Source organism: Pollachius pollachius, assembly GCF_949987615.1.
Source record: "Pollachius pollachius genome assembly, chromosome: 3".
In the NCBI taxonomy this organism is placed as follows: domain Eukaryota; kingdom Metazoa; phylum Chordata; class Actinopteri; order Gadiformes; family Gadidae; genus Pollachius; species Pollachius pollachius.
In genome coordinates, this window is record NC_136936.1 from 43,254,845 (window position 1) to 43,280,590 (window position 25,746).

Here is a 25,746-nt window from a genome sequence, read left to right on the forward strand (position 1 = left end):
ACAAACCAGCCCTAACCGCCGGGTAGAGATAATCTAAATATGCAGAATATAAAGAAATCAGTATTGAAAAAAATGATATATACATAATTAGATAGAAATAAACCAATATATATGATTGTAAATCAGTACATATATATAAATATATATAACTTTATAAATATATATATTAATTTAAATAAATAAATAATATAAAATGATATGTATATTTATATATATAATTATATAGGCCTATTTATATAAGCGCAGTTCTGCCATCTATTCAGAGGGCAGCTTATTAGAGCAAGGAGAGGAGGGAGGTCAGTCCACCACAGAGGGACAGAGGGGGGATGGGGGCGGACAAGGGGGGGGGGGGGGGGGGGGGTGGGGGGGGGGGGGGGGCGAAAATAAAAGGGGAAATATTCAAACCAGCAAATTAATTCCGAACTAAATCCTGCACCTGGAGTTTCCCCCCAAAGAGCAGCGCTGGCGTCGCCGGTTGGCAGACAGCTGAAGGACAAGCCAGAGCCGAGCCAACCGAGGGGTGGCTGCTGACTTTCAAGGCTGGCCAAGGTCCCCCTGAACTCTAGGTAAACTCTCCAAGAGTGGAGGGGGGGGCAGTATTGTAAGGGGGAGGGGGGTTAGCGGGGACCCTTGTCACGGACATCTTGTGTTCTGACCCACTTAGGAGTGGGCTCGGCTTTGCTGGGATAGGCTGGGGGAAAAAAAAGAGAAAAGTATCTGGGCCGAGCAGGCAGATTGCGACGGCACCTGGAACGGTGGGACCGTATCAGCACTTTCACGGTCGTACTTTGAACCAAGCGCGCGCATATGGCTGCTTTGCACGGCGCCGTGCTGGAAGCCTGCGCCGCCACTCCACAGAGCTTTGTTCCACGCTCCTTTTAAAACCTGCCTTTTTCCACGCAGGATAAATACAAGGGACCGAATAAGAAGTGAACCGAAAAGATGGGCAGTGCTTAATGCCACTTTGAAATAGCGGCTTTGAAGGAGAGAGGGCCCGCGCTGCCAGCGCTTCGGGGAGCCCGACTGGACACTGTTTAAAAGTTAAAGCCTTTTCCTGGCTTCTCCCCATGTGGAACGTGGCCATATTTTCTAAAACGGGCTGGCGAACAATTTCAGCCGGTACGTGGTATTGAGCACAACAGGCACAACAAGACTTATAAAGCGTTGCCCTCCTTAGATGACATGCATGCATTATATAGCCAACAAATACCCAAGGCTTCCCGCAGTGTCTATCACACTTTTTCCAACTATTTCTGGAAGGTGCACAGGCCTAAAGGTCACCCTTTTCCCCCAGTAAAACATGGGGAGCACGGACGGAATACTAAATGGCCCCTACCTGAGCCCAAGATGAAGCCACTGCCTACAAGAAAGTAATTGTAATACCCGCAGGATCAGAAGGAGAAAAAACACAATGATGGCCCAGTTCAGTCTTTAATACTATGCAGTGATCGGACGCTGGGAAACAGAGCACCAAGTCTCCCCAACGTCCAGATCTTGTGACGTCATGGACTAGGCTTTCAAATGAGGATGTGTTATTTTAAAGTGTGTTGTTCATAAAACACCCACACAAGACTTTCTACGACTGCGCTTATTAGCTGACATTGAGACACTTTTGAAATGGTCCTGACAGACCGGTAGATAGTTTTGTAGTGGACACATCCTCTGTGATATGTTACGGTTATTTCACTTTTTAGACCCTGTTGTCCATCACTTTAAACGGGGACGGATTCTCTTGTAATAAAAGGCTACATTGGCCAGTTCAACAGAGAGAGAGCAGGATGAACCAATTTAATGACACTGCAATGTAAAACCATGGAATGGTTCTTCTTCTAGACATTGGCTAGAAGAAAAACAACACTTTTGAGTCACACATTGAAACACATTGTTGCTTCTGGCTGTTTCATGCTCCGTCAATGAGAAAAAGAAAACAGAACTACAGGGCTTGGCCTTCCTATAAAGAAGATGTGCAGGCTGGCACACCTGGTTGATTCATGTGGAGAAAAACAGGGGAAAACGTTGCATTACAAAAACAAGCCGTCACTGTAAAAGTAGAAAAAAAAAGATGTCGCACATTATCTTTCCCCCCCACACCTTCATCATCCATGACCTGGGGGCCATGCCAGCCCACACCTTGCTCTTAAGGCAAGAGATCTGGGGGACGCTGCAGAGTGAAGCCCTACCTTCTCGGCCTCTTTGGTGTCGTCAAACAGCCGCTTCTGGCGGCGCGCGGGCACCGACCTGGCCGTGTCCCAAGCCTCGGCCCACATGTTCCCCGGGATCTTCATCCTGGCACTCAGCTCGCCCCGGAGCACGGGGGCGCCTGCCTCGTCCACCACCTCCTCCTCCACGTAGTCCCGGGGAGAGTACCAGCGCACAAAGTCCTCCAGGGAGCAGCCCGGGTTGGCGGCCTGCAAACACCAGGGGGGGGAGCAACGTGTGGGTGTGAATAGTCAAATAGGAAACCGTGTACGCCACGCCCCTGAGTCCTTCATAGGCGACTGAGTTGCAGGTGCTGGTTCACAACGAAGATAGAGATGCAAATTGTACATGCAAAACAGTAACTGTTGGGACGACACAAGCTCAAAATAACCTCGGGCTGATTTTGCATTGACGGTAATGTAGACAGACAGCCAGCTGTAGTTACAGAAAAGTGACTGCATCACCTGGAAAAGCTAGCGTTGAAGTTAAACAAGTCTTTTTCCCTTAAAACACAGCGTGCTCTCAGCAGCCATGCCTCCCCTTGGACTACATGGCGGTATATTTCTTTTCTTTCACCCCAGGCATTGCACACAAGGTTAATTGAAGAACATTGAGCGAGAGTTAGGCTAATGACAGAGGGTGTGTGTGGGTCTTGTCGTCCATGTGCGACTCGCGGTCCCGCTCGTCTACCGTGTAATGTTAAGCACAATCATTGAGCGTCGTGGTGTCACAGTACTTACGGCACAAGCATACAGACTTCTTCTATTCTCTGTGACCCTTCGACTTAAAGAAACGGTCGAAGGAGCACAAGAACCACCATACGGTGAAAAGGTTTCAGTGGCTTTGTAATGCAGGAGTTGGCCGTGCTAACTATGGCACAGGGTGCAGCCGTTCTATGCTCCAGCAATTTCAATGCACAGTGGACACCGCAGGGCATTGTGGGGCCTGGCAGCCCGTTTGGAAAGCATTCGGACACATTCAATTGTTCACACACTGCACTCTTGGGCAGCAGCGCCTGCCTAGCATACAGGGACAGGGCGGGTAACGATGCTCTTCTGTTTTTTTTTTTAACAATTCAATGTGAATGTTGTCTCTAAGTGCCGATTTTGGTCAACTCTCGAATTGTCGTGAGTTAATATCAGTTAGGAGGTGACCAATACAATATGCATTTCAAAGGCTACGCATAGATGGGCACGGGCATGCTGATGGTTCTGCTTGTCCAATATAAATAAATGAAATTAATGAGTTTGTGTATGTGTGTGTACGTGTGTGTGTGTGTGTGTGTACACGCGCGCGTGTGTGTGCATGCGTGCATGTGAAATGAAGGGAGCTTGTGGAGAAAATCATTGATACATTTTTTTCGAATTTCGGTACACTGTATTAAGCCATGTCACAGCGCAAACTCTACCAATACGCCCTCTTCCTTCCACAGCTATATGTCCTCCCTCCCCTCAGCATACAGGCAGAGAGACCGCCAGTCCCTGTCCCCAGCATTGAGGCAGAGAGACGGTCCTCCCACCCCTCAGCATAGCGGCAGAGAGACCACCAGTCCCTCCCCTCAGCATACAGGCAGAGAGACCACCAGTCCCTCCCCTCAGCATAGCGGCAGAGAGACCGCAAGTCCCTGTCCTGTCGCCCCTCAGCACAGAGGCAGAGAGACCGCCAGTCCCTGCGTTCAGCACAGAGGCAGAGAGACCGCCAGTCCCTGCGTTCAGCGTAGAGACAGAGAGACCGTCAGTCCCTGCGTACAGCGTAGAGGCAGAGAGACCGCCAGTCCCTGCATTCAGCACAGAGGCAGAGAGACCGCCAGTCCCTGCATTCAGCACAGAGGCAGAGAGACCGCCAGTCCCTGTGTTCAGCACAGAGGCAGAGAGACCGCCAGTCCCTGTCCTGTCCCCCCTCAGCACAGAGGCAGAGAGACAGCCACTCTTTCCTAGGCACTGTCCATCTCATAATGCAGAAAAGCGGAGTTGGCCGATACACATCAAGGCTGACAGCTCCATTAAATATAAGGCAGCCCACCCCCTGCTCCACCCCCGTGAGGCTGGCTCTCAAATTATTCCCAGTTCGATCAGGGCCACATCCACCCTCGAAATGAGATAGGAAAAAAGAAAACACACACCCTAGTGCAACATAGATGTTATTCTACTCACTCCTTTGACAAGTGAGCCAGTGTGTGTGTGTGTGTGTGTGTGTGTGTGTCTCTCCCAGGTACTATCAGGGCCATCTCCCAGTCCCAAAGCAAGGGTCCAAAAGTCTAGCTTTTGATTGTGTGTGTGTATGTGTGTGTGTGTGTGTGTGTGTGTGTCTGTCCGCCTTCATTCAACAATCACAGCCTGACACTTTGAGCTCATAACTGCACAGAAAGAAGCAGGTGGCTGCGAGCGTGAATGGATGTCAATAATGATCTTTATGTGTATGTGTGTTTGTATGTTTGTATGTCTGTGTGTGCATTTCTGTGTTGCGTGTGTCTGCGTGTTATCCATTAGGGACTGCCCTACCATGGCACATGTTTGCAACAAAAACATAGGAATGGGAAAGTGGTTGGCCTGGTTGGGAGAACTGGTTCAGTCTGAGACCACCTGACTAATATACCCAGCATGGTGTTTCTACTATTGTTTGACCTTTACATCATGCAACACGATGTAGTGTGTGTCTAAGCGTGTTCGGTGTGTGTGTGTTGGTTTCTGAGGAGCTTTCTTGTGTTCCTTCCGCAGGGTGTAATTAACCAGAAGGCTCGTCAGCAGCACAGAGGAGGGGGCGCTTGATGTGAGGAACGGTAGGAAGTGTGTAGGATGGTGTAGGGAGCTGGAGAGCAGGGAGGGGGGGATTGATGACAGGGTCTAACCCAGTAAAGTAGAGACAAGGGGGGGTGGGGGACAGGGGACGGTGGGTTGCTGTAGCCCCAGGAGGGGGTGAGCTGCTACTGCTCATGTCCCCCTTCAGGGAAAGATACAGCCTGTGTGCAGTGGCGAGGGTGTGTGTGTGTGTGTGTGTGTGTGTGTGTGTGTGTGTGTGTGTGAGTGTGAGAGTGTGTGGGTGGGTGGGTGTAAGCGTGTGTGTATGTGTGTGCGCTCATGCAGTCGTGGCAGCAGGGTACAAAAGAAGGAAAAGAAAAAAAAACTGAAGAGGCCTTGGTGGATCATTCAGGATGCTAAGGCTGTCATATTCTGGAGTTGCACCATTCATCATAGCCATCCCAGTCGGCCTGGCGCCCAGAGGGAGCTGGTAATTAAAGCCAAAATGCCAGATTATGCTTGGCTAAGCACAATTACAGGCATGCACCCTGCTAAATTTAGAGGCCATTCTCCCTGCTTACGGGGGCCCCATATACCGCAGTACCTTACGTGTATCCACAGCGTTCCCGCATCCTCGTTTAGAAACCCAGCCACTGCTGAACTTGAGGCTTCTCAGGTAGGACACGCCAGAGGAAAATCCTTCCAAAGTAGAGCGTTCAGCGGACACTTTAAACAGGGCACCGTAATGCGACAAAACACACGCAGGAAGAATAATGGAACGCTGTGGCCCCATTTGACGTTGCGAGGAAACGCTATTTGTCAAATGCTAGCTCGGGAAAAGACACCAACAGGCGTGTGTACCCCCTCGGGATCGCCGCAAATGCAGCGCGGTCAATGTTCATTTTGCCAAGTAAAGTTGGCTGAAGTTGATTAATCAGAGAGAAGGGTACAGTCCAACCCGGTTAGCTCGGCAGCAGGTTGCTTAGCGAATCACTCCCGTAATTAATCAACGTGGCTTTGGGTGTCACTGCTCTAAAGGAACATCCTTTTTCTTGGAACAGAAGTAGTCTTCATGTTTAGTTCAACACTCACCATGGCTATATAAAGACCTAATTGTTAACGCAAGACGAACAAATTCTGGTTCATCGACACTCGACTTCAGACTGGTATTTGTTGACAGGGGATAGATATTTTAATGAGACTTGTGAAAAGCCAATTAAACTACATTAGCAGTACATTTAACTTTTCCTTCCCAGAGTTAGGATTAGCCTGGACATGCCTTTATGAACATGATATTAGATGATGAAGAGCCTGATTTACCAATATTACAAGTGTTGGTGTACAATGACACCTGGCGAGGTATAATGCTTCCAAACTTACACAGCTTAAAGTGTCACAACCACAAAGACAGAAACTACTCGGTGAGCATGAATCATTTTAGGCAGCTTACACATTAAAACACTATGTCTAAGAGAGCCGACTGCACGACATAGTGTTGAAAACGTATTTCGGAGCTTCCTTTTTTCATTGTGCTTTTAGAAATGTCTAAATTGTGGAACACAAGGCGAAAGCTCGGGACTCGTTCCTGCGAAGCGCGGGTGATTTGTAGATCGGTTGTCGCGTCACAGTTGACTAGTTAGACACAGAGAAGTCCAGAGATGCCTTCTGTTAGGTAGACAGGATGCGTTTTGGAATGTAGAAACTAGAGAGACTAATTAATACTAATACATTCCTTCAAAATGTCCAAGTTTGAATTGATTTTGTTACATATGGATCGATCGTGATGCCGCCAAGCGATGCATTCCAATTGTAAAACACTCAAATCGGCCCCCGATGCGCATCGGTGAATCTTAACATCCCTAATGTTAATGAGGACGCATTAGTAGATAGAGACCAATTAGGCGATTTATTTCTAGGACTCATCCTAATCAATTTGAACACATTTGCCACCTGTATTCACAATTACTCAATCATTTAGCGCACGCCCGCTATCAAATGTCAATAACATGTTTATTGGTAACATTTCTCTTCTTAAATGCCCAAAAAATAACATACGGCCTATTTAAACCCCGAATGCGTAACTGTCTGACACAAAGAGTTAGCATTATAAAGATCCACACTGAAATCAGAGAGACAAATGTTACTCCTGGAGAAAGTTGGCTGCTGGAATGCACAAATGAACACTTGCATTGATCGATACGAAAGCTGCAGGAACGAGTGCAAATAATTGCCTTTGTTATTAAACTGGAGGGAGGGGAGTGTCGCCTGACGTTTTCAACGAGTCCTTAAAGTTTTAAGTAACAGCCAATATTTCCTCAAAAAAAAAAAATCTTTGGATTTATTAAATGCTGAGGTGGTGGTCAAACGTAAACAGGGGCTGAAATGAAAATGTATCTGCTTGAGGAAAAGGGAAGATGAGGATGATGTATCTGCTTGAGGAACTATCCAAAACTTTCCTTGTGCGTTCGGCTGCAACCTTTCCCCTAGACCTCGCCCCCGCTGCCCCCCCCCCCCCGCAGAGTGGTCGACACCGAAGACGTCCTGATTCAACCGCCACCGGTCCATTGATGATGTCATTAGCAGGACGGTGCGCCCTGTGTCCGTGTGAAGGGTGGTGGGCTGAATCTAATCTAAGGCCTGCCGCTGTGACACATTGACTGAGGGCCACAGCACAACATTAATGGGCTTCATGTCAGCCGCCCTCGTGTGCAGTCTCTCTTAGTGTCGGGAGGTGTTTGTGTGCTTGTGCGTGTGTGTGTGTCTGCATTCATTCACCAATCGCAGCCTGACACATGAGCTTATAGCTGCTCAGGAAGAAGCAGGTGGCTGCAATGGCAATAAAGACCTGTGTGTTGTGTTGTGGAGTGTGTGGTGTGTGGAGTGCGTGTGTGTGTGTGTGTCTTGATGCGCCCTCGTCTGCCATGACATGTGAGTGCCCTTGCATGACTCCCAGCAACAATAACCTTGTATCTAACTGGAACAAGGTCCTACCACTGTACTGGGAGAACGTTGGGCCTGGTTCAATGATGAAGGAATTAAGCCACATCTCCCCCAACAAAATGTAAACAATACATTTGACATCGTTGTTTGATATCTAAACTTTATATAAACGTTTTTATTACCTTCCTTATCATGTACATAAAAAACAGGCCTGAAGTATGCTAAATCCAGTGCACAAAGAAGCAGTGTTCCCCGTTTCTAGCACGTTCCGTCTATTTCCTGTGTTTGACCCGAGCCGTCACAAGAAGGTTCAAACAGACGCGCCATCATCTGTTTGAACGTCCAATATTTCAGCATAATTCATATGCATCTGGATTTAATTCCTGGTTGCATGTCAGGGGTGGCACGTTGAGGGGTCAAAGTGTGTGTGTGTGTGTGTGTGTGCGTTCGTGTGCGTGTGTGTGTGCGTCTCTCACCTTGAAAGACTCCATGTCTGAGAGCAGGCAGGCACTCTGCATGCGGGCCCGGAGGTGGGCGCCCTCGGCCGTGGTGCCCAGCTTGGCCAGCACCTCCGACTGCTCCTCCAGGAGGTCCTCCGTCATGGGGGCCGGCTCCTGTGGGCACACGCACACACACACACACCAGCACCCACACACATCAGCACGTGCACACACACACGCACACATACCAGCACTCGCTTGCACACGTGCAGCCACATGCACACGCACACAAACATACACACGCACGCAGACACCCACACAAGCACGCACATTCACACGTGCATACAGGCTCACACACAAGCACGCACATTCACACGTGCATACAGGCTCACACACAAGCACGCAGACACCCACACAAGCACACACACATGCAGACCCCCACCCAAGCACGGACATGCTCATGTGCAGACACCCGTACACACACACACACACACACACACACACACACACACACACACACACACACACACACACACACACACACACACACACACACACACACACACACACACACACACACACAGTTGGTCTCCATTATCCCCTCCGGTCGTGGTTTGTTATAAAGTGATGTCACGAGCAAGGCGGGTAAAATCATTAATGTCTGAATGATCTTTGTTCGTGATTATGTTTCCAAGTGTGTGCGCCTTCTGTACTCGATCTCAAAATGAGGTCACTGTTGTAGCTTATTGAGCTTACCATCAGCATCATTGGAAAAAATCCATTTCTTTATCATAATGATTGTACATTCTACAATTACCATTTGTGAACAGCATCAAGGGCTGTTAATAAAAACGTCCCCTCCTTGTTTGTATCGAAGGTTCCAGAAAGGAAAAAATAAAAAACAAAAATCTTATTTTGATAGCGGGCCAAACATAAAGGATGGAGACTGTGAGCTGACCCCTGTCACTTACTGGCCAGACATCGTCGTACGATGGCGAGAAACCGCTGACAGCTCCATCGCTAGCGCCCGGAGCCCATCTCAACTAAGGGGAGCAGCTGTTCCGTCAGGAAAAACAATCACAGCCTGCTAATCAATCTGTGTGGCCCTCGCTGACATCTGAAGTCCGGGTCCAACTAACTAGTACGCACTAACAAGACTCGCCTCTGATGGCACGTTATGTAGGGTTCAAACCCAGGGACCTCCGCAGTAGTAGAACACGCTGGGCCACACAGGGGGTCTAGCCTAGGTCTAGTACTCCAGATTTAGAGCAACTACGCGGGTATTAAAAGGCCTAGAGGCCCGTCTTCATACCAAGACAATGCCAATACACTTTTGTGACGACGAGTAAGGCTGTGTGTTCCTGGGCCAAACCAGAAGAGAGGGCATTGTTATCGACAAATATCGGCCATCAGTTTGTTCTCTGGAAGTACGATTTCAAATTTGAATGAAGGAATAACAAGAAATTCAAAAAGTGAATCCAAAGCGAGCGACAATCAAAGACTTCTTGGACGTGAACTAACCACTGGAAGGAAAGAGATGAATTGAAGGAAGAATTGTTTTAATCTTTATTGCATTTTTTTTTTTGCACTCCCTCCTCCTGGCCTCTGCTCCTTAATAGCTGTGAGCTACAGCTGGGCCGCCGCTATTACCTCCCATACGTCCCCTGCCCTGACTTAAATGCTTTCTTTAGCCCCTTGTGCGGTGGCGGCCACTAATGGCCCTCTGGTGACGGCACCAAAAGTGCTTTACTTAAATCGGTGGCTTGGTAGCCGGAACGCTTGACACCCGTTCTTTTGAAGCGCGGCCGAGGCGCTCACCTTGTCTGAGCTCTAAATCACCACTGTAGCTGCCGTCGCCATTGCGAGTTAGAGGGAGAGGGAGACGGAGAGAGAGAGAGAGACCGAGAGAGAGAGACCGAGAGACCGAGCGAGAGAGAGAGGGTAGGGTTGGCATTTACTTGTAACGTCGTGCATGTCTTTGCGTGACGGCTTGTCTTTTCAGGTCCAGGCGGATCGATAACCAGTGAGGTGTATGTGGAGAACAGTGCACGACTCGACGTGTCATAATTGCATTTTTGTTATAAAAGAGTTGATAATCGCACGTAATGAAAAAATGTTAATGAAATAATCATCGGCGGCAGCGGCGCCATTAGGCCGGCCCTGAGTGGGAGCGCCGGGGGTTTAAATGGGCGCAGAGGAGCGTGGGTGAAAGCCCGCCCGTTTCCGCGGCGCAGACTAATTAAAGCCGGGGAAGGTGAGTCGCGAGCCGAGCCGTCCGCCTCATTACAAATGAAGTGGTCACGAAGGCCCCCCCCAACCCCGACCCCGTCACACCACAACCCCTACCCTGACTGACACACACACACACACACAAACGTGCTTTCCCTCGCCGCAGCCCGGTACTGTACTGTACCGTGCCGTCACGGGAGAGGCGAGAACTATGTATGGGAAAAGAGCAGATTATAAGAGCATAGCACTGAAATCCTTTAAATCAACAGCGGTTCAAACTATTGTATTGTGATTAGATTAAAGAGACCGGGCTCTTCGAACTTCCTATTGGTCCGGCGTTGTGTACAAATCCTAGACATGACTTTCATTGTCACCTTCAAATCGAAACGCTGTAGGAACCCATATAATATGGGACGTCTGTCACACACAGACGGAGAGACGGGGACAGAGAGGGGGACAGGCTGAACCGATAAAAGATTGATGAAGAGGGAGAGGCAGTGTCTCGTAGATATACGGCACCAGGACAGAGAATCTAATAAAAATGAGGGAGAAGCAATAATCAAACATGGAGAGAAGATAAAAACGACCAAAGAAGTGTGTGGAAAGTGTGTGTTAGGTACAATGGGAGAAGAGAACAGAGAAAGAAGGGGGAGCCTTTTATTTTAAGAAAGCCAAAAGGAAATCGAAAAAAACATCTTCTGGGTCCAGGATCCAAACCTGCACGAGATGTTCAAATTGTTGGAGGCTCTCAATTTCGAGGCGAATGTGCACATGTGCAGTTATTGTTTTTCGCCTTTCCCTCCCAATTGCAGGGAAAACAAACAGACACACAGGAACACACACAGGAACACACACACACACACACACACACACACACACACACACACACACACACACACACACACACACACACACACACGGCCCCAAGAGAAACCGTCTGGCCAGCAGCAGTACTGCTGATGCTTGTATCTTTTTCTCCCTTGCACACTTAATAAATCCTATTCTACTTCTCCCGGCCTTTCTTATTCTCCCCCTGCTTTGTCTCTCACTCTCTGTGTCTCTCACTCTCTCTATCTCTCTCTCCCTCCGTTCTCTCATTCCCTATGTGTATGTCTCACTCTGCATCTCCCTCTTCCTCTCTCGGTCTCTGTGCACGTCCCCGTCTCTCTCCCAGTCACCCAACGCTATTTCCGTTGTGATCGTCTATGCACCGCAGCATTCCCCCTGCACCACACCAACACACGTTAGCTATGTGATCTTGCACATGTGAAGAGGGCGATGGAGACTGCGCCGTTGGGGTACGGAGGCAGAGATGGACCTAGGTTACTAACTTTCTTCTCGAGAAAAGCACATGCAAAGTTTGGATTTCAAACTATTCAATATCATAAATATTGGGCTATGCCCAAACTTTGGTAGCCATCAGAGAGATCGAGAGAGAGAGAGATCGAGAGATCGAGAGAGAGAGAGAGAGAGAATGAGAATGAGAATGCAGGGGTCTACCTTCCTCCTCTTCCTCACTCGTCTCCCACTGTTAATTATTGAGCAGGGTCAGCTCTTTCCTTGTCTTTTCCTTGTTGTTTCTGCATTCATTAGCCCCGACCATTCCACCTCCCTGTATAATAGATGAAGGGGGGGAGTGGGGCGGCGGCAGAACCTCCCCTGGCTAGCTCCCCCCCCCCCCCCCCCTCCCCCCCTCCCTCCTCCTCGCCAACGGGAAGGTCCGGCGCCAACTCCCACCGCCTCGAAACTGGGGCGACGGCGCCTCACTCGCCAAGCGCTCCCTTTAAGATGGATGGAAAATAGCCGGAGAGACGACCATGGCCGAATATATATCTATATATATATCTATATATATACATGGACAAGTCGATCCGTCTTGGAGAGCAGCGAGGGTCTCTCTCCTCCTCAAGCCAATTAGGTGAATTATGCTGCAGTGATTTATCGTTAGTGCGCCGTGTGATTCAGATTAACCCCAGAGCAGGAGCGATGGGGGAGGGGGGGAGGTATGGACAGAAGAAACAGTCACTGCGTGGGGAGTTGAAGTTGCACCTTCCGCATGCTTTGATGACTTTAACCGGTGAAACGCTTTGTCTTAGCTTTTGTTGTGGGTTTTGAAGCCGACCACAACTGAAACTAAATGTTTTTTATGGGCGAAGGTTTGAAATGTTCTTTCTTTAGATTGGAATAAGCCACCCCATTTTTTTTTTTTACACGAAGACAACCAGATCTAGAGGAACAGGATTATTGAACCCCAGCTGGTACTATGTGTCCGAGAGAGAAAGAGAGAGAGAGAGAGAGAGAGCGAGACGGCAGGGGTGGCATGTACTTGTAACGTCGTCGAATGTGTGTGCATGTGTGAGTGAGGGTGTGAGGGTGTGAGTGTCTGCGTACGTATGCACACGCGTGCCTCTGACCTGCGTGACGGGGATGTACAGGGGCTCTGTGGACGGGTTCAGGAGGGTCATGGTGCCGTGGGGGTGGAGCCTGCCGTCGGGGGGCTTGGCCCTGCCGGAGCCGGCTCCGCCCTCCTTCGCCTCGCCCTCCTTCGCCTCGCCCTCCTTCGCCGCCGCCGCCTCCTCCTGGTCGCTCAGGCACTCGAAGAACTCGTCCTCGCTGTCGCTCCACGAGTCCCACGACTTCCCCGGGGAGGCCTCCCGCGCGGCGCCGGAGCCGGCCCCCGTGGTGGCGGCACCGGCCGCGCCCTCGGGGCGGCTACGGCGCCCGTTCTCGCCGCCGCCCGGCAGCTGTCGCTCCCGCTCCTTTCCCCCGTCGCTGGCCTTCCGGGACTCGTCCCTCGCCCGCTTCCTCTCGATGCAGCAGTTGAGCATCTTGGTGGAGAACCACATGCGCGCACACAAGCGCACACACCCGCCCACACAAACACACACAAAAAATACCCAAACACACACACACAGGCAGAGACAGAGGCTGCTGTTAGAAACACACTGCTACGGTAGGTGTGTGTGTGTGTGTGTGTGTGTGTGTGTGTGTGTGTGTGTGTGTATGTATCGAGCTCAGAAGTGTCGGTACATACATGGAATACCAATATACAATAACAAAGGGACTCTTTATCATTCTTTGCCGTTTTGAAATGTCTCGCCTTTCGGCCCATTCTTCATCTTTAGAGCAAACGACTCCACTCTCAACAACCTCATCTCTCAAAGAAGCGCCAGGCCTGCCACTTAATAACCACAAAGAACGGCTGGGCCATAACAGATGGTGGCCGAAAGGGTTAAAAATAACAGAAAATAATAGAAACCGAAAGAACGGGGGGTGGGGGTAACTCAGGTAAAGGAAGAACAACGCAGAAGGAAGAAACGGAGCGAAAGAAGAGAGAATGCGCGAAGCATATCTCACAGGGGGACGTCTCTCTTCCAGAGGATTCTCACCTCACCTCCCGTCTTCTATCAGAGCTCCAGATGTCTCTCAGAGGTCCATTGCCTCGCTCTATTTTTACACAGCTGAACATGCCCAGGGCCAGAGAACAAAACACCAGCACTGCAGGTAAACGACCTAAACTGAATGTAAGGTGTGGGGGGGGGTTGGCCGCATCAGAGCGAAGGAGAGCACAAAGTCGGCTTCTAATTGATCGTAATCAACCAGCAGCTGATTGTTACAGATGAGGCTCTTATTTGAGCTCATAATTCAAGTCTTAATGCAATCAAACTCAACATTCCTCCCCCCGTTGTTGTAGTGCTGGTGTTTTTTGGGGGGGGGGGGGGGGGTTGTGTAATTTTTCCAGCACATTAAACTTCGTACTGTTCCATGGCATGAGCGTTGAGCGGGTGGCCGATCACATTAGCCGTTCATTTGGCTTGGCGCCATGATTGAAATGCAAATAAAGCCGGTTGAACAGAGAAATTTCTAAATTAAAAAACGTCCAAGTTCCTTAAATAATAAAAATTGTGTATTTCGTAAATTGGCCACGACAGGATAACTAATTTAACTCAATATGAGGGCAGTTAACACTTTTTAAATTAATCTCATGTTTGCAAGAGGATCTTTCAAATTATACGCTTTTACATTAACACAAAATATCTTGACATTGGTTAATTAGCATTGATTTCATTAACTGCATATTAGCTACAGCACCCTATTTCCTTCCTATTAAAGTAGAACAAAGCCGTTGTGAAGTTAAGTATAGTCGAGTTATCTCAGGTTTTATTGCGCAAGATGACGCACACCATCAAGGTGATACCTGAAACATTTCAGTACGAATTACATCTTGGGCTGATTTTTTTTCTTCTCCCTTCCTGTTGACAGCGTTATTGTGCGTGGGAGGTCATCGATTCCCTTTCCCGGCGAGTGAATCCGTTGTGATGCGATGCACACCATTTGATACCAGTCCCCTCCCAGCGCTTGCTCATCAGCTTCAATTCAAATCAAACTCTCACAGACCCTCCTGGGACTCTGGGGTAATTTTCTCCTAATATGTTTTGTATAGAGACGGGCGGCTCTCGGCTAGCAAAAAACACATATTTTAAATTGTTGTATGCTTTGTCGGCTTTTCTTTTTCTGCCTTTTTTTTTTTTAAAGAATCTCTGCAACGTTTTAAACCCCGGTTTCATCCTTTATCACCATTTGAATCCTTATCCCGAATCATGCTTTTCAAAATGTAAATCAAGTAGACATGTTGGCTTTGGTACAGGATTAAATTGGGAACCACCCCAATCTTGCGTTAAAAGTCTCACGTGACAAGAGACACAAATTCTTAACCGTGGTGCTAGTGATGCTTCAATCGTGGACACACGCGTGGCCCGGGACTACAATATCCCCAGAGCTGAAACCCATCTCCGGCTATTTCTGCAGCGTCCAATGATAGAGATGCAGATAGCAGCACACTAGTTTTATTTTTGATATCACTGGCTTTCAATTCAAATAGCTTGGTGTAAAAGGACAGATCTCTTTCAGATTAGTCTCAAGACTAATCTGAAATAAAGCAGCTCTCTTTTCAACAAGATATTGAAATTAGGAAGCAAAGAAATTGGCGAGTAATGAACGTCAATCTGAATTCAACAGATTGACGTTACTATATCAACGGTAAAACTAAATATGTTTAATACAAATTGTGTTTCATCTGTCTGAAAAACCAAATATATATATTGTTTCAAACGAAGAGACATTTCCCTGATATTTAAAAATAGGCCATAAAATACAACTAAATATGCCAAGAATAAGTGTATTTGTTCTAAGCTTAATTCCTTATTATTTATTTGAATATATAATTATAATTGATGTGTTTATGCTGGTGTCTGTGTGCGAATATATGGAGGGTTTGTGTGTATTTGTGTATGTATGCGTGTACATACAGTATGTACAGGGTTTGTGTGTGTGTTCGCGTGTGTGTGTGTGCGAATAGGTGTGTGTGTGTGTCAGTGGTTACCTGGAGCTTCTGATGCAGCAGACAACATCGGAGATCAGGGGCTCCGCTGGCCAGCCTAGGAGTTGGAGAGGAGGTGAGAGGCAGTCAGAAGAGAACATTCAGACCTGCAATACCATTTTCTAATGGGGACTCTAAGGAGGTTGCATCCTAAGGGACACACAGTGAAGAGATACAGTTCATTTAAGAGCGCAGGTAGGGGTTTGGGTTAGGGTTGAACCAGGAAACGACATACTTGGGCTTTGAGTGAAAAGCAACCCTAGCAATCTACATTATCCATGTCAGATGGCATGCAATTCAAAAATATACATTTGCTGTAAAATTTCTCATCATGTGTATTAAGTTTATTGAAGTGACAACGTGTATTATTGACGCAAAATATTTGTCATGACTTTAGAACAGTGCCGCGGTATCAAACTTAAATTGGCTTGTGTTGGGTGTACCACAATGCTCTGAAGGCAGGAACTGCACAGAAACGAACTAGAACATTCACTAGAATAAAAAGTCTGAAACAACAAACGGGAAACGTTGGTGGATTTACAATGCGCACACTTGGAAACCCAATAGCATTCAATGCAAAATTATATTATGCCTTTCCTTTCAAAGTTTGTGCCTATATTGTGCTCGCCTAATATCTATTATTATGCCCCTGTGTTTCCCCCCTGACTTCCTATGTAGACCGCGTGTGTTCCTCAGAACGTCTTTGACAATGCCAACTGAATGAAAGCAGCCCTCGTTAGTAAAAATGTTATACAAGGTTGTCGCCATGGCAACCGCCATGCTGTGTATCCCGATCGGCTCTCTTTATGGGTCTCATAATTGAGACCTGCCCTCCTTGTTTAAAGAAATAGCTGAGTTCCATTGAGGTGACTTTTTGTTTTCCGGTACTGAACATGATGATGATGATGATGATGATGATGACAAATAGCAGCATGCAAATAAGGGCACTGACACCATTAAAGATGTATGCTTTTAGTATTTTGCGGTTGAATGCAATATGCAACGATACGTACGGCTCGGTGAGCGATTGCGCGGATTTTCCACTTCAGGGTGGAATAAGTTTAGAAAATGAAGGTCGGCCCTACCCTTACCTGGGACCCCATGTTCTCGAAGAACTCCTGGGGGGAGACAGTACAGAGACCTGACCCCAAACCAAAAACCTTAAGGGGCGGAGTTACACATTGATGCTTGTTTGGTTACAGAGGTATTCTACCGAAGAACATGGATTTGCACAAGTTTATGAAGAGTTCAGAAGAGGGATATTAAGAGGGTTTTAATAAGTGTATTTCTTTAGTGGTCAGACAACAAGTGGTTGATATGAAATCTTAACAGACACATTACTACAGTAACTGCTGGCTGAGTTTGGGCGCGCCAATTACGTACTTCCAATCATGTCGCCTCCAGTGACATGATTGGGTAATCAAATATGAAGGGAACAGAAGTGAAACGCCTGATGGTATGCCATCAGCCTATAGATATTAATCTAGAGTCTGATTTGAGAGAATAGACCTACCCGTAGACTAGGTGGTTGTTCTCCCAGCGGAAGCGCATCTCTAGGACAAACTCCTGCCACAGATGGGCCAGGGCGCGCACGCCACCGTGGTAGAAGTTGACCAGGCACACGCACAGGGCCAGCCGATAGGTCAGACTGTCGCTGGGTGCCGACTTCAGCTGGTTGAACAGGTTCTGGAAGGAGAGGGAGTCAATAAGACCGATGGTTTGCATGAAGGACATTGCGGGGAAAAGTTTGGACTTCAACTTTTATAACAGTGGAATATATAATGGCAGAAAGGGAATACCAATTATTCACTGGCTGCATGAAATGCCATTTGAAGGACTAATTATCGCAGTCTTTTGTACACAGACGGCATTTTCACAGATACAAAAAACACAAAGCCGCTTCTTTTTTATCTGTCTTTAATGTGTAAATGAGCCCAGAGATTATTTTTTCCTGCTCAAATTGTGAATTGTGCTTACTTGTAAACTGTGCACAATCCGATAGTTTGGCGAGGTGTTTGTTAGCGCTTCATCCGATAAAGGCTTTGAAGTGGCTGCGGAATTTCTCCTTTCCCTTATCTAAAGCAGAAACCTCTTTTTATCCTTGAATTGGCGTATTCAAGCCGCAGAACTACTGCCCCCCCCCCATAACTCTCTTTTCTCCCCCTCTCTGTGAACACTCCCTTTTCTCTTTAACGTGCCATTAAAGAGCAGCAGGAATAATTTGTGTCGGCGGGAGGTGCGTTAGACCCACATAATCGGAGTCTTTATCGGGCTCGCTCCTGCCGCCGGTGTTAGGCGGCGGCGCGGCCCGGCCATCGCTGGCGTCCGACGTCCCCGCCGAAGACCTCTCCACTGCCGCGTCCGGGAATAAATACTAAGAGGGGGGAGGGGGAGGGAGGGAAACGAAGAAAGGACGAAGCACAGACGCGTTTTAAAACATGGATATCTACCTACACACACACACACACACACACACACACATACAGACAAATATTCTGCCTGGCAGGATTAGGCTAAACTCCAAAACTCTTCAACACGTGTTTCTTAAGAAAGAGGAGCTGTGTGGGGGGAGTCGGATGAGCCAAAAACATAAATAAATGACCCTAGCAGGGATGAAAGAGACGGGGGGTTCTGACAGCGGAGGAAGCTGCGGTCCCCTTGGGAGGGCTTGTAGCTCCCTTTCTTTTAATAAGCTGTGATGTTTTATTCACAGCCCCGCTCACCGGCTGGGCCTCTAGGGTGGGTTAAAAGGCCAGCCAGAGTACTGGTGTGGTGGAGGGGGGCCTCCGGTCGGTGGACCCCCGCCCCCCCAGCAGACCCCCAGGTGCTGTGTCAGCTCCTCTATGATGTGGCGTATAAAGGAGGGGGAGCAGGGGAACCGTCCATTTGCCAAAATTACACATAGACAGGGTCCAAAATCAACAGCCGATGGTGGATGGCTTTGCTAATTTGGATTGTAAAAAATAAAAAAAAAGGTGCAGGGTAACTACGAAAAAAATTGCTTGTCTGGTGGATTTTCCGTCTCCGGAAGGTAAAAAGCCGAAAGGGAATTTTGGACCCTGCACAAAAACGTTCGGAGAATGGACGAGAAGATTAGACGAGACTGGATGGGAGAGGGAGAGGTAGGAAGGGAGACAAGACTGGATGGGAGGGGGAGGAAGGGAGCCTAGACTGGGTAGATGAGGGAGAAAGATGGTCTACGAGGAAGAGGGAGAAAGGGAGACTGGATGGGAGAGGCAGAGGGAGGATGGGAGACTAGAGGGGGTGGGAGAGGGAGAGGGAGGATGGGAAATAGAGTGGGTGGGAGAGGGAAGATGGGAGACTAGAGTGGGTGGGAGAAGGAGCGGTAGGAAGATAAAATAGACTTGATTGGAGGGGGAGTGGGAGGAAAGGGGGGGGAACCGAGTGTCTCACCAGCAGGATGGAGTTGAGCACGTCGTTGCTGAGCGGCGACTCGTCGACGCGGCGGTGGCGGCGGATGTGCTTGCGGGCGCTGTGCACCATGCTGGAGACGGACAGCTTGGACATGGGCACGGCCGCCGGCTCCGTCAGCTTGGAGAGAGCCGCGCTGAGGTCAGTGTTCTCTGCGAGCCGCGGGACGACAAGAGAACAAGCGGCGTGGTTAAGCTCACCATCCCTGCGGAGTAATTACTAATCAAGTTAGCCGACGCAGGCAATTACAATGGACTCTGCAGTGTTTTTAACAATGATGGTCCATTATATTGTGCGCGTGCGTGCAAATGTTAAGCCACAACATCCATGTATCGGTTAATGTCTAATAACACCAGATTGCTACAAAAACTGTTCTGTACTACTTCCAAGAGCTTAAAAACGTATTGTCTAGCCTGTGGGGGGGATGGGGTTTGCATTCAGCTACGTGCCTTAAAGGCTGTACAATCTTCGCAGTGTACCATCAGTGCATCTCTCTCTCTCTCTCTCTCTCTCTCTCTCTCTCTCTCTCTCTCTCTCTCTCTCTCTCTCTCTCTCTCTCTCTCTCTCTCTCTCTCTCTCTCTCTCTCTCTCTCTCTCTCTCTCTCTCTCTCTCTCTCTCTCTCTCTCTCTCTCTCTCTCTGCCAGGGAAATTACCAGGCAACCGAGAGACAGGATGATGCTGAGAGGAGCATATGCTGCTTTGCATGCAGGGCTAAACAAACATGTTTATAGTCCCAGACTACCAATACATAAAGATACTGCAGTGGGAGCTTTGGTTATTTTTAGAGGCGCGTTCTGGGAAAAATTTTAAAGGAAAAAGAATGAAACTTGCAAATGCGTGGCCGTCTACAAAGGGCTGTCAATGAGTAGATAGATCACAATATGTTGAAAGTCAGGCTTTGGGCTGGTTTTGCTCCTTTACGGGTGAACGTACACATCGTGTCTTTCTTTTGGAAAGCAGTGAGCGTTGGCGTTTATACGCAAAGGCGGTCGCACTGCTGTCGAAGACAGTGCTTTCGACAGAGTACAATACACTGTTCGCCTAATGATGTGAATGGATGATCCCACATGGGATCACTCATGTGGTATTGTGGTGCAGAGCACCAGCAGACAGTCAATTTGGTGGCAAACCTTCTATTCGGTCTGCGCTGGTATGGCAATACCAAGTCAGATTTAAGGGTATCTTTATATACTCAAGGGTGTGAAGTGAGTGGGCGATGGAACATCGCAACTCGTTTGACAATACATTGCTTTTGGCAGTCAGCAACAAGCTTAGTTGTTTGAGGACAGTTTTTGGTAATTGCAAGACAGACCGGAAGCACAACAATAAGATAATCAGCAGCACAATTGTTTCCTGTAATCATCGACATAATATGATGTGAATATAAATGTTACACCTGCACAGGCTTAATTTTCATTATTGCACACTCTCAAAACACCTTAATACACAGGCATTTACATTTTCACACATTTTTCATATTCCACACTCGTTATTTAACACATTTTCACAGATGTCGCTGATGAGCTATGAATATTCACATGGAGCAAGAATTGCAAGATTATAGTTATTATTCCAGAATAACACCTATGATTCATTTAGTGCCTATTGTTTGTTAGCTGTCATTCATCCTTCACCGTTATTAATATTGCAGATTCTCTCATGGCACAAGGTCCTAATCTACCCCGAGATAACCAAACGGAAAATAAATCTATAAAGCTGTTGTTGATACAATCTGCTGACCCGACCAACAAAAACAAGCTCCCCAAATGGCGAGACAGAATGCTAACCTTTGCCCTCTTCCTCGGTCAATCCTCTGCCCAATATCTCCTCGGTGGATTCCTTCCTACAGCAAAGCTTGAAGAACTCGTTCAGGAAGTCTCCTGGGTAAGAGAGGGAGAGGTGGGCGATGCAGAGAGGATCAGGGAGCTCTGGGAGCAGACGAAAAAACAGATGCTCCAGTGTGCATCTCAATTCTGAGGCTACAAAGCTACGCCATGCTGTGTTTATTAGCTATAATGTACAGTGTAATTAAAACATGGTATCCAAATTACAAATTCTGAAAGTTAGTTTGTCCCTCATTTTGCAAACAAAAAGGAATAAGATATGTTATTTTGATGTATTGAAAGGTTCCACGATAGTGGGTAAACATATTGGAAGAAGGGAAAGTAATCCGCTCATCATTTCTTAAACTAAAATCCAAGACATTCCATCAATGTTACAGAGCTACACATTATATTTCCCCCACATCATAAACACGACTGATGCATGAACCCAGATTATGGCCACAAGAACAGAGATTCCTTGTCACTGACCGACGTTTACTGCCATACAACTCAGTTGGTTTGTTCTTTTAAACCATACTCTGTTGTCCATAGACTGTGACTAATAGGCAAATGAACAGCATGTGACAGCTATCCATGTTTTGTTTTTCATGCACAGAAAAAAAAACGAGCAAATAGCCTTTTTCTGTCCGTTATCAGATTATGAACACTGAAACGACCTTTTAAAGGGCTTCCACACAGACCTAACGGCTAGGGGGTAGCCTCTACCCACCAAGCTAATGGAACTTTCAACCCACTTTAGGTGTGCCACTGAATGAGTCTATATGGACAGAACTATGGAAGCTCTTTATTAACACTTTGGACCATACCCATGGTTGCCCTTCCATGACACATCATCTGTGCGAGGGATCGGTCCAGGCCATCAACGCACAGCAGGAGGCCTATGGGGGGATAGGGAGTCCGCAGAGCAAGCACATGGAGACGGCCTCTTACCTAACAAGCATTGGGGATTTTCCGCTTTCCTGACTCGCACAGACCAGTGGGGGGCTTGGAGAGGGTCCAGGTCGCTGCCGGGTCACACACAGAGCGCATATGGTCAGATGATCACACACAGAGAAAAGCAGAGAGTGTGTGTGTGTTCGTGTGTGTGTGCGTGCCAACCACATCATGTCACCTACACCGAGTACTATCAAGGTTGAAAGTATGCGGGGGCTAACTCAATATGTTTTGGTATTTTGTGGAGAGATATGGATTCCCAGAATGTTTCACAATCCAATGAGAAGACCACACGCAATCCAATGGATCTCCCAAAGTTCCTCTAAATTGCATGCATAACCTTTAGCAGTATTCTCATAACTGCAAAAACATTTAAACAAGCGCTTTCACATTTACCCAAGGCTTAAAAATGTGCCACAAATAGCTGGGAATGTGAACCCAATATTTAGTAGTCGGCACATCGTAATATCTCTTAGTGTATTCAGCAGCCCTGCAGCCTCAATTAGGAACAAGTTTTTAAGTCTACAGTGGCATTCGCTTTATTTTACTGAATTCCCTTCCCTGGCATTCGCTTTTCAGATTTATTGCCACCCTTATTCTCTACTCTCTCGTTTTCGGGTGGAGGTATGTAAAGGAACAGGGTTGACAATGTCTTCTCGTCCTTGAATGACACACAAACCCGATGGAGGAGGTTTACAGGCGAGGACTGTGTTTGTCGTGGTATTGTTAAAGAAAAACCATAAAAAACGACTAGTTGGAGGGTTGGGCTTGTGATGAGATAAACACAAACATTACAGTCGACCATAATAACTCGCTGGCTGAGCAGCGTTTCCTCAGCAACGCAGTGAAGCAGAGAATGATTCATTTGGAGTGAATCAGTGGCTCTCATGACGATGGAAAGGCGCCAGATGAGACTATGGTATTTAGGCTTTCATGTAAGTAAATATATAGAAATGTATATATACACTTCCCAATGTACATGCAGGTACATTAGAAGTGAATCATGATGATTAATCAACAGCAGAGCAGGTGGAGAGTTTATTTTGCATACAGTTTGGCCTTCTCTTGTTGTTCAAAAAATCCAAGGGAATTAAAACCGTGTATTACCACCGCCAAAACATCAAGTCTCCCACTCCTCATGGCGAAGGCTGTCGGAGAGAGTGCATTCCATTTTAATTGATTAAAAACAACGAAAACACACGTCGCCATTTAATTAAGTGCGTTCGTTTTTTTTCCACTCGCTTTCTCGACGCACGTGTCTCGGTCGAGGACCTGAGAGGCTTAGAAAAAATGATGGATTATGAAGTGGCTGTGATTGACACTTACGAGTAGACGTCGTTATCCACAACAATGCCCTCGGTCAGGTGTGGCCAAGTGGTGGCGAGGTGCAGCTCACTGAGGCGGTCGTTAGGGAGGAGGGAACAAATGAGAGAATGTCATTCTGCGTTTGATAATTCAATCAACCGTCTCACCGGCGCATCTGTGTTGTTCCGTCCCTGATTTGACAGAAAATATCTCATTTAAAAAAAAAAATGAAAATGTACAAAGAAAGAAAAATAACACTGAAATACAAGGGATGGGTGTGGGGTGAGGATGTGAGATTAATTAGGCATTGTAGTCATGGCTTCGGCGGCCTCACCTGATTGGGTCCTCGCAGGCGCCGAACGGAAGCTTGCCGAACTCCACCCCCCCCACCTCACCTCCGAGAAGAGCGTCAAAGTCTGCCAGAACATCGAACACACCCCTCGCTCATTATCACCGTGTGGGCTTCGGATTAGAGTGATTTATTGCCAAAAGGACGGGTACGAAACACACCACATAAACAACTCCTACCGACGCCTAGTTCATAGCTCTGAGCCGGGCAAGATCGCCGGGAGAAAAAAAAAAAAGGGAAGAAGCAGGGTCAAAGCCACAGCCCACGTCCTTCACAATACAGAATTGAAGGAATAACTTGTAAATGACCTTTCTGCTCTAACTACTGCTGCTTTCTCACACTGCAGGGGGATGGATGGATGCAGTGCCAGGCGGGAGTTATTTTTATTATTTATTTATTATATTATTTATTATATTATATTAGGTTGACCTCCTTGTGGTTCCTCTGCCTTCTCTCCTGAACCACTTTGAATGGGGAGCTTCTCTTCGAGCCACTAAAGGCTGTTGGGTAGAACACGCTGGTGAACACACAGAGCACGGCAGGGATGGGGGTTACACCAGCATCGCCTTCCTGTTCACGATCTCGTTCACTTGTGTTCACTGATCTCGTTCACATTACTCACTTGACCTGCCGTGCATCCCCGACCCACGTCTGACATCTCCATTATTCCTGTCGACCTTAAATATGAATTAAATCTAATTCCAAGCATCCGTTTCCAACTCTGCTTTCCCATCAAGAAAACTACATTTAATTTCAGTGTGCCGCTTGAGTGGGCACGCTGAGAAGATTCAGCCAACTTTATTTTCCACCCATTCCCTTATTGGGCAACTAGCGTGAGTCGTTAAAAAGAAAATGGGACAACGATAGACCCTTGGAAAAAAAACTGAAAACAATGAAAAATCAAGAAAGGCAGAAATGGCAGACTGTCTCTTTAAGGCTGGGCCAGGGGATTGGCAGGTATAGGACCCCCCCCCGCTGTGTCGGGCTGTACCTGGAGGCTGCTGGGGCCAGGAGTACTGCTGCCAGTCTTGCAGGACGTAAGTGAAGCGGATGGCGATGGTGATGGGGGGCAGGGGGGTCAGGGGACAGCCCTGATGACAGGAAAGATACAGAGGAAGTGGAAGAAATATGACATATTACATATATTAAGATAATGTATATCTACATGGAAAAATACCGGGAGGAAAGTGAGCGCCCGAGAGCAGGACGAAACGTGAAGGGTATAAAAGAGGAGCGGAATTGGGACAAGGGCAAGAGGAAAGGCAGCTGTGGGCCTGCGATGCAGAGGACATTGACGGAGGACATTTCAGGACAGCGGGACCGGGATTAGATTCATGCCCGTGGTCCACTCACACGCCTGTCCGAGTGACCCTTTCTGCCCCCCGCCCCCCCACGTTTTTCGTTTTACTCATTGACGTGCGTCGGTGACACCACTCACTATCTTGGCCTTGAAGATGTCGAGCAGGCCAGACAGGTGGTTGTACTGGCTGGGCACCTTGCGGAGGTGGACCATCTCAAAATCGGTGCGCACGCCCGGACCCTGGCACTCCCCGGCGTAAAGCCGCCTCCACTTCTGCTGGATCTGCACAAACATTGGCACCTGACTGCGGACACCGGGGCAGAGGAGGGACGGGGGGAGGGAGGGATTTAATAAAAAAAGTATTGTAAGTCTGTGTCAGGTTGTTCCGTCAGATACCGTTGCAGGTGGTGGAGCATCGTTTTGCTGCTCACCAACCACTCGCCCCCCTCCGGGCAAGCACGATTTCTATAGCAGCTGCACAGTGCCACCAGGTGGACGCTTGCGGAAGTGCAGCCAATAAACGCAAAGCGTTGAGAACCTCGGGATGTTGCGTTCATTCGTTAACGACGGTCATTTTAACGTAAGGGGAGAGAGAGCTCACCCACTAATGACACTGCAATGCCACATAGGAGCAGTTTTGTGAACATTACATTCAT

General features: G+C 47.8%; 1 protein-coding gene across 1 annotated transcript in view; it reads right to left on the minus strand.

Moving 5' to 3' along the window:
* The window catches only part of rab3gap1 (RAB3 GTPase activating protein subunit 1), a 44,691-nt gene that overhangs the window by 12,747 nt on the left and 6,198 nt on the right, over positions 1–25,746 (minus strand). Inside the window, exons 7-19 of the mRNA XM_079732382.1 lie at positions 25,229–25,394; positions 24,782–24,881; positions 23,776–23,857; positions 23,463–23,531; positions 22,134–22,207; positions 21,147–21,239; positions 19,341–19,510; positions 18,178–18,300; positions 17,440–17,612; positions 15,930–15,984; positions 12,961–13,374; positions 8,354–8,491; positions 2,181–2,408 (exon numbers count right to left, since the gene is read on the minus strand). Of these exons, the coding sequence (XP_079588508.1) occupies positions 2,181–2,408; positions 8,354–8,491; positions 12,961–13,374; positions 15,930–15,984; positions 17,440–17,612; positions 18,178–18,300; positions 19,341–19,510; positions 21,147–21,239; positions 22,134–22,207; positions 23,463–23,531; positions 23,776–23,857; positions 24,782–24,881; positions 25,229–25,394 (1,885 nt within the window). The remainder of the gene's footprint in view (positions 1–2,180; positions 2,409–8,353; positions 8,492–12,960; positions 13,375–15,929; positions 15,985–17,439; positions 17,613–18,177; positions 18,301–19,340; positions 19,511–21,146; positions 21,240–22,133; positions 22,208–23,462; positions 23,532–23,775; positions 23,858–24,781; positions 24,882–25,228; positions 25,395–25,746) is intronic.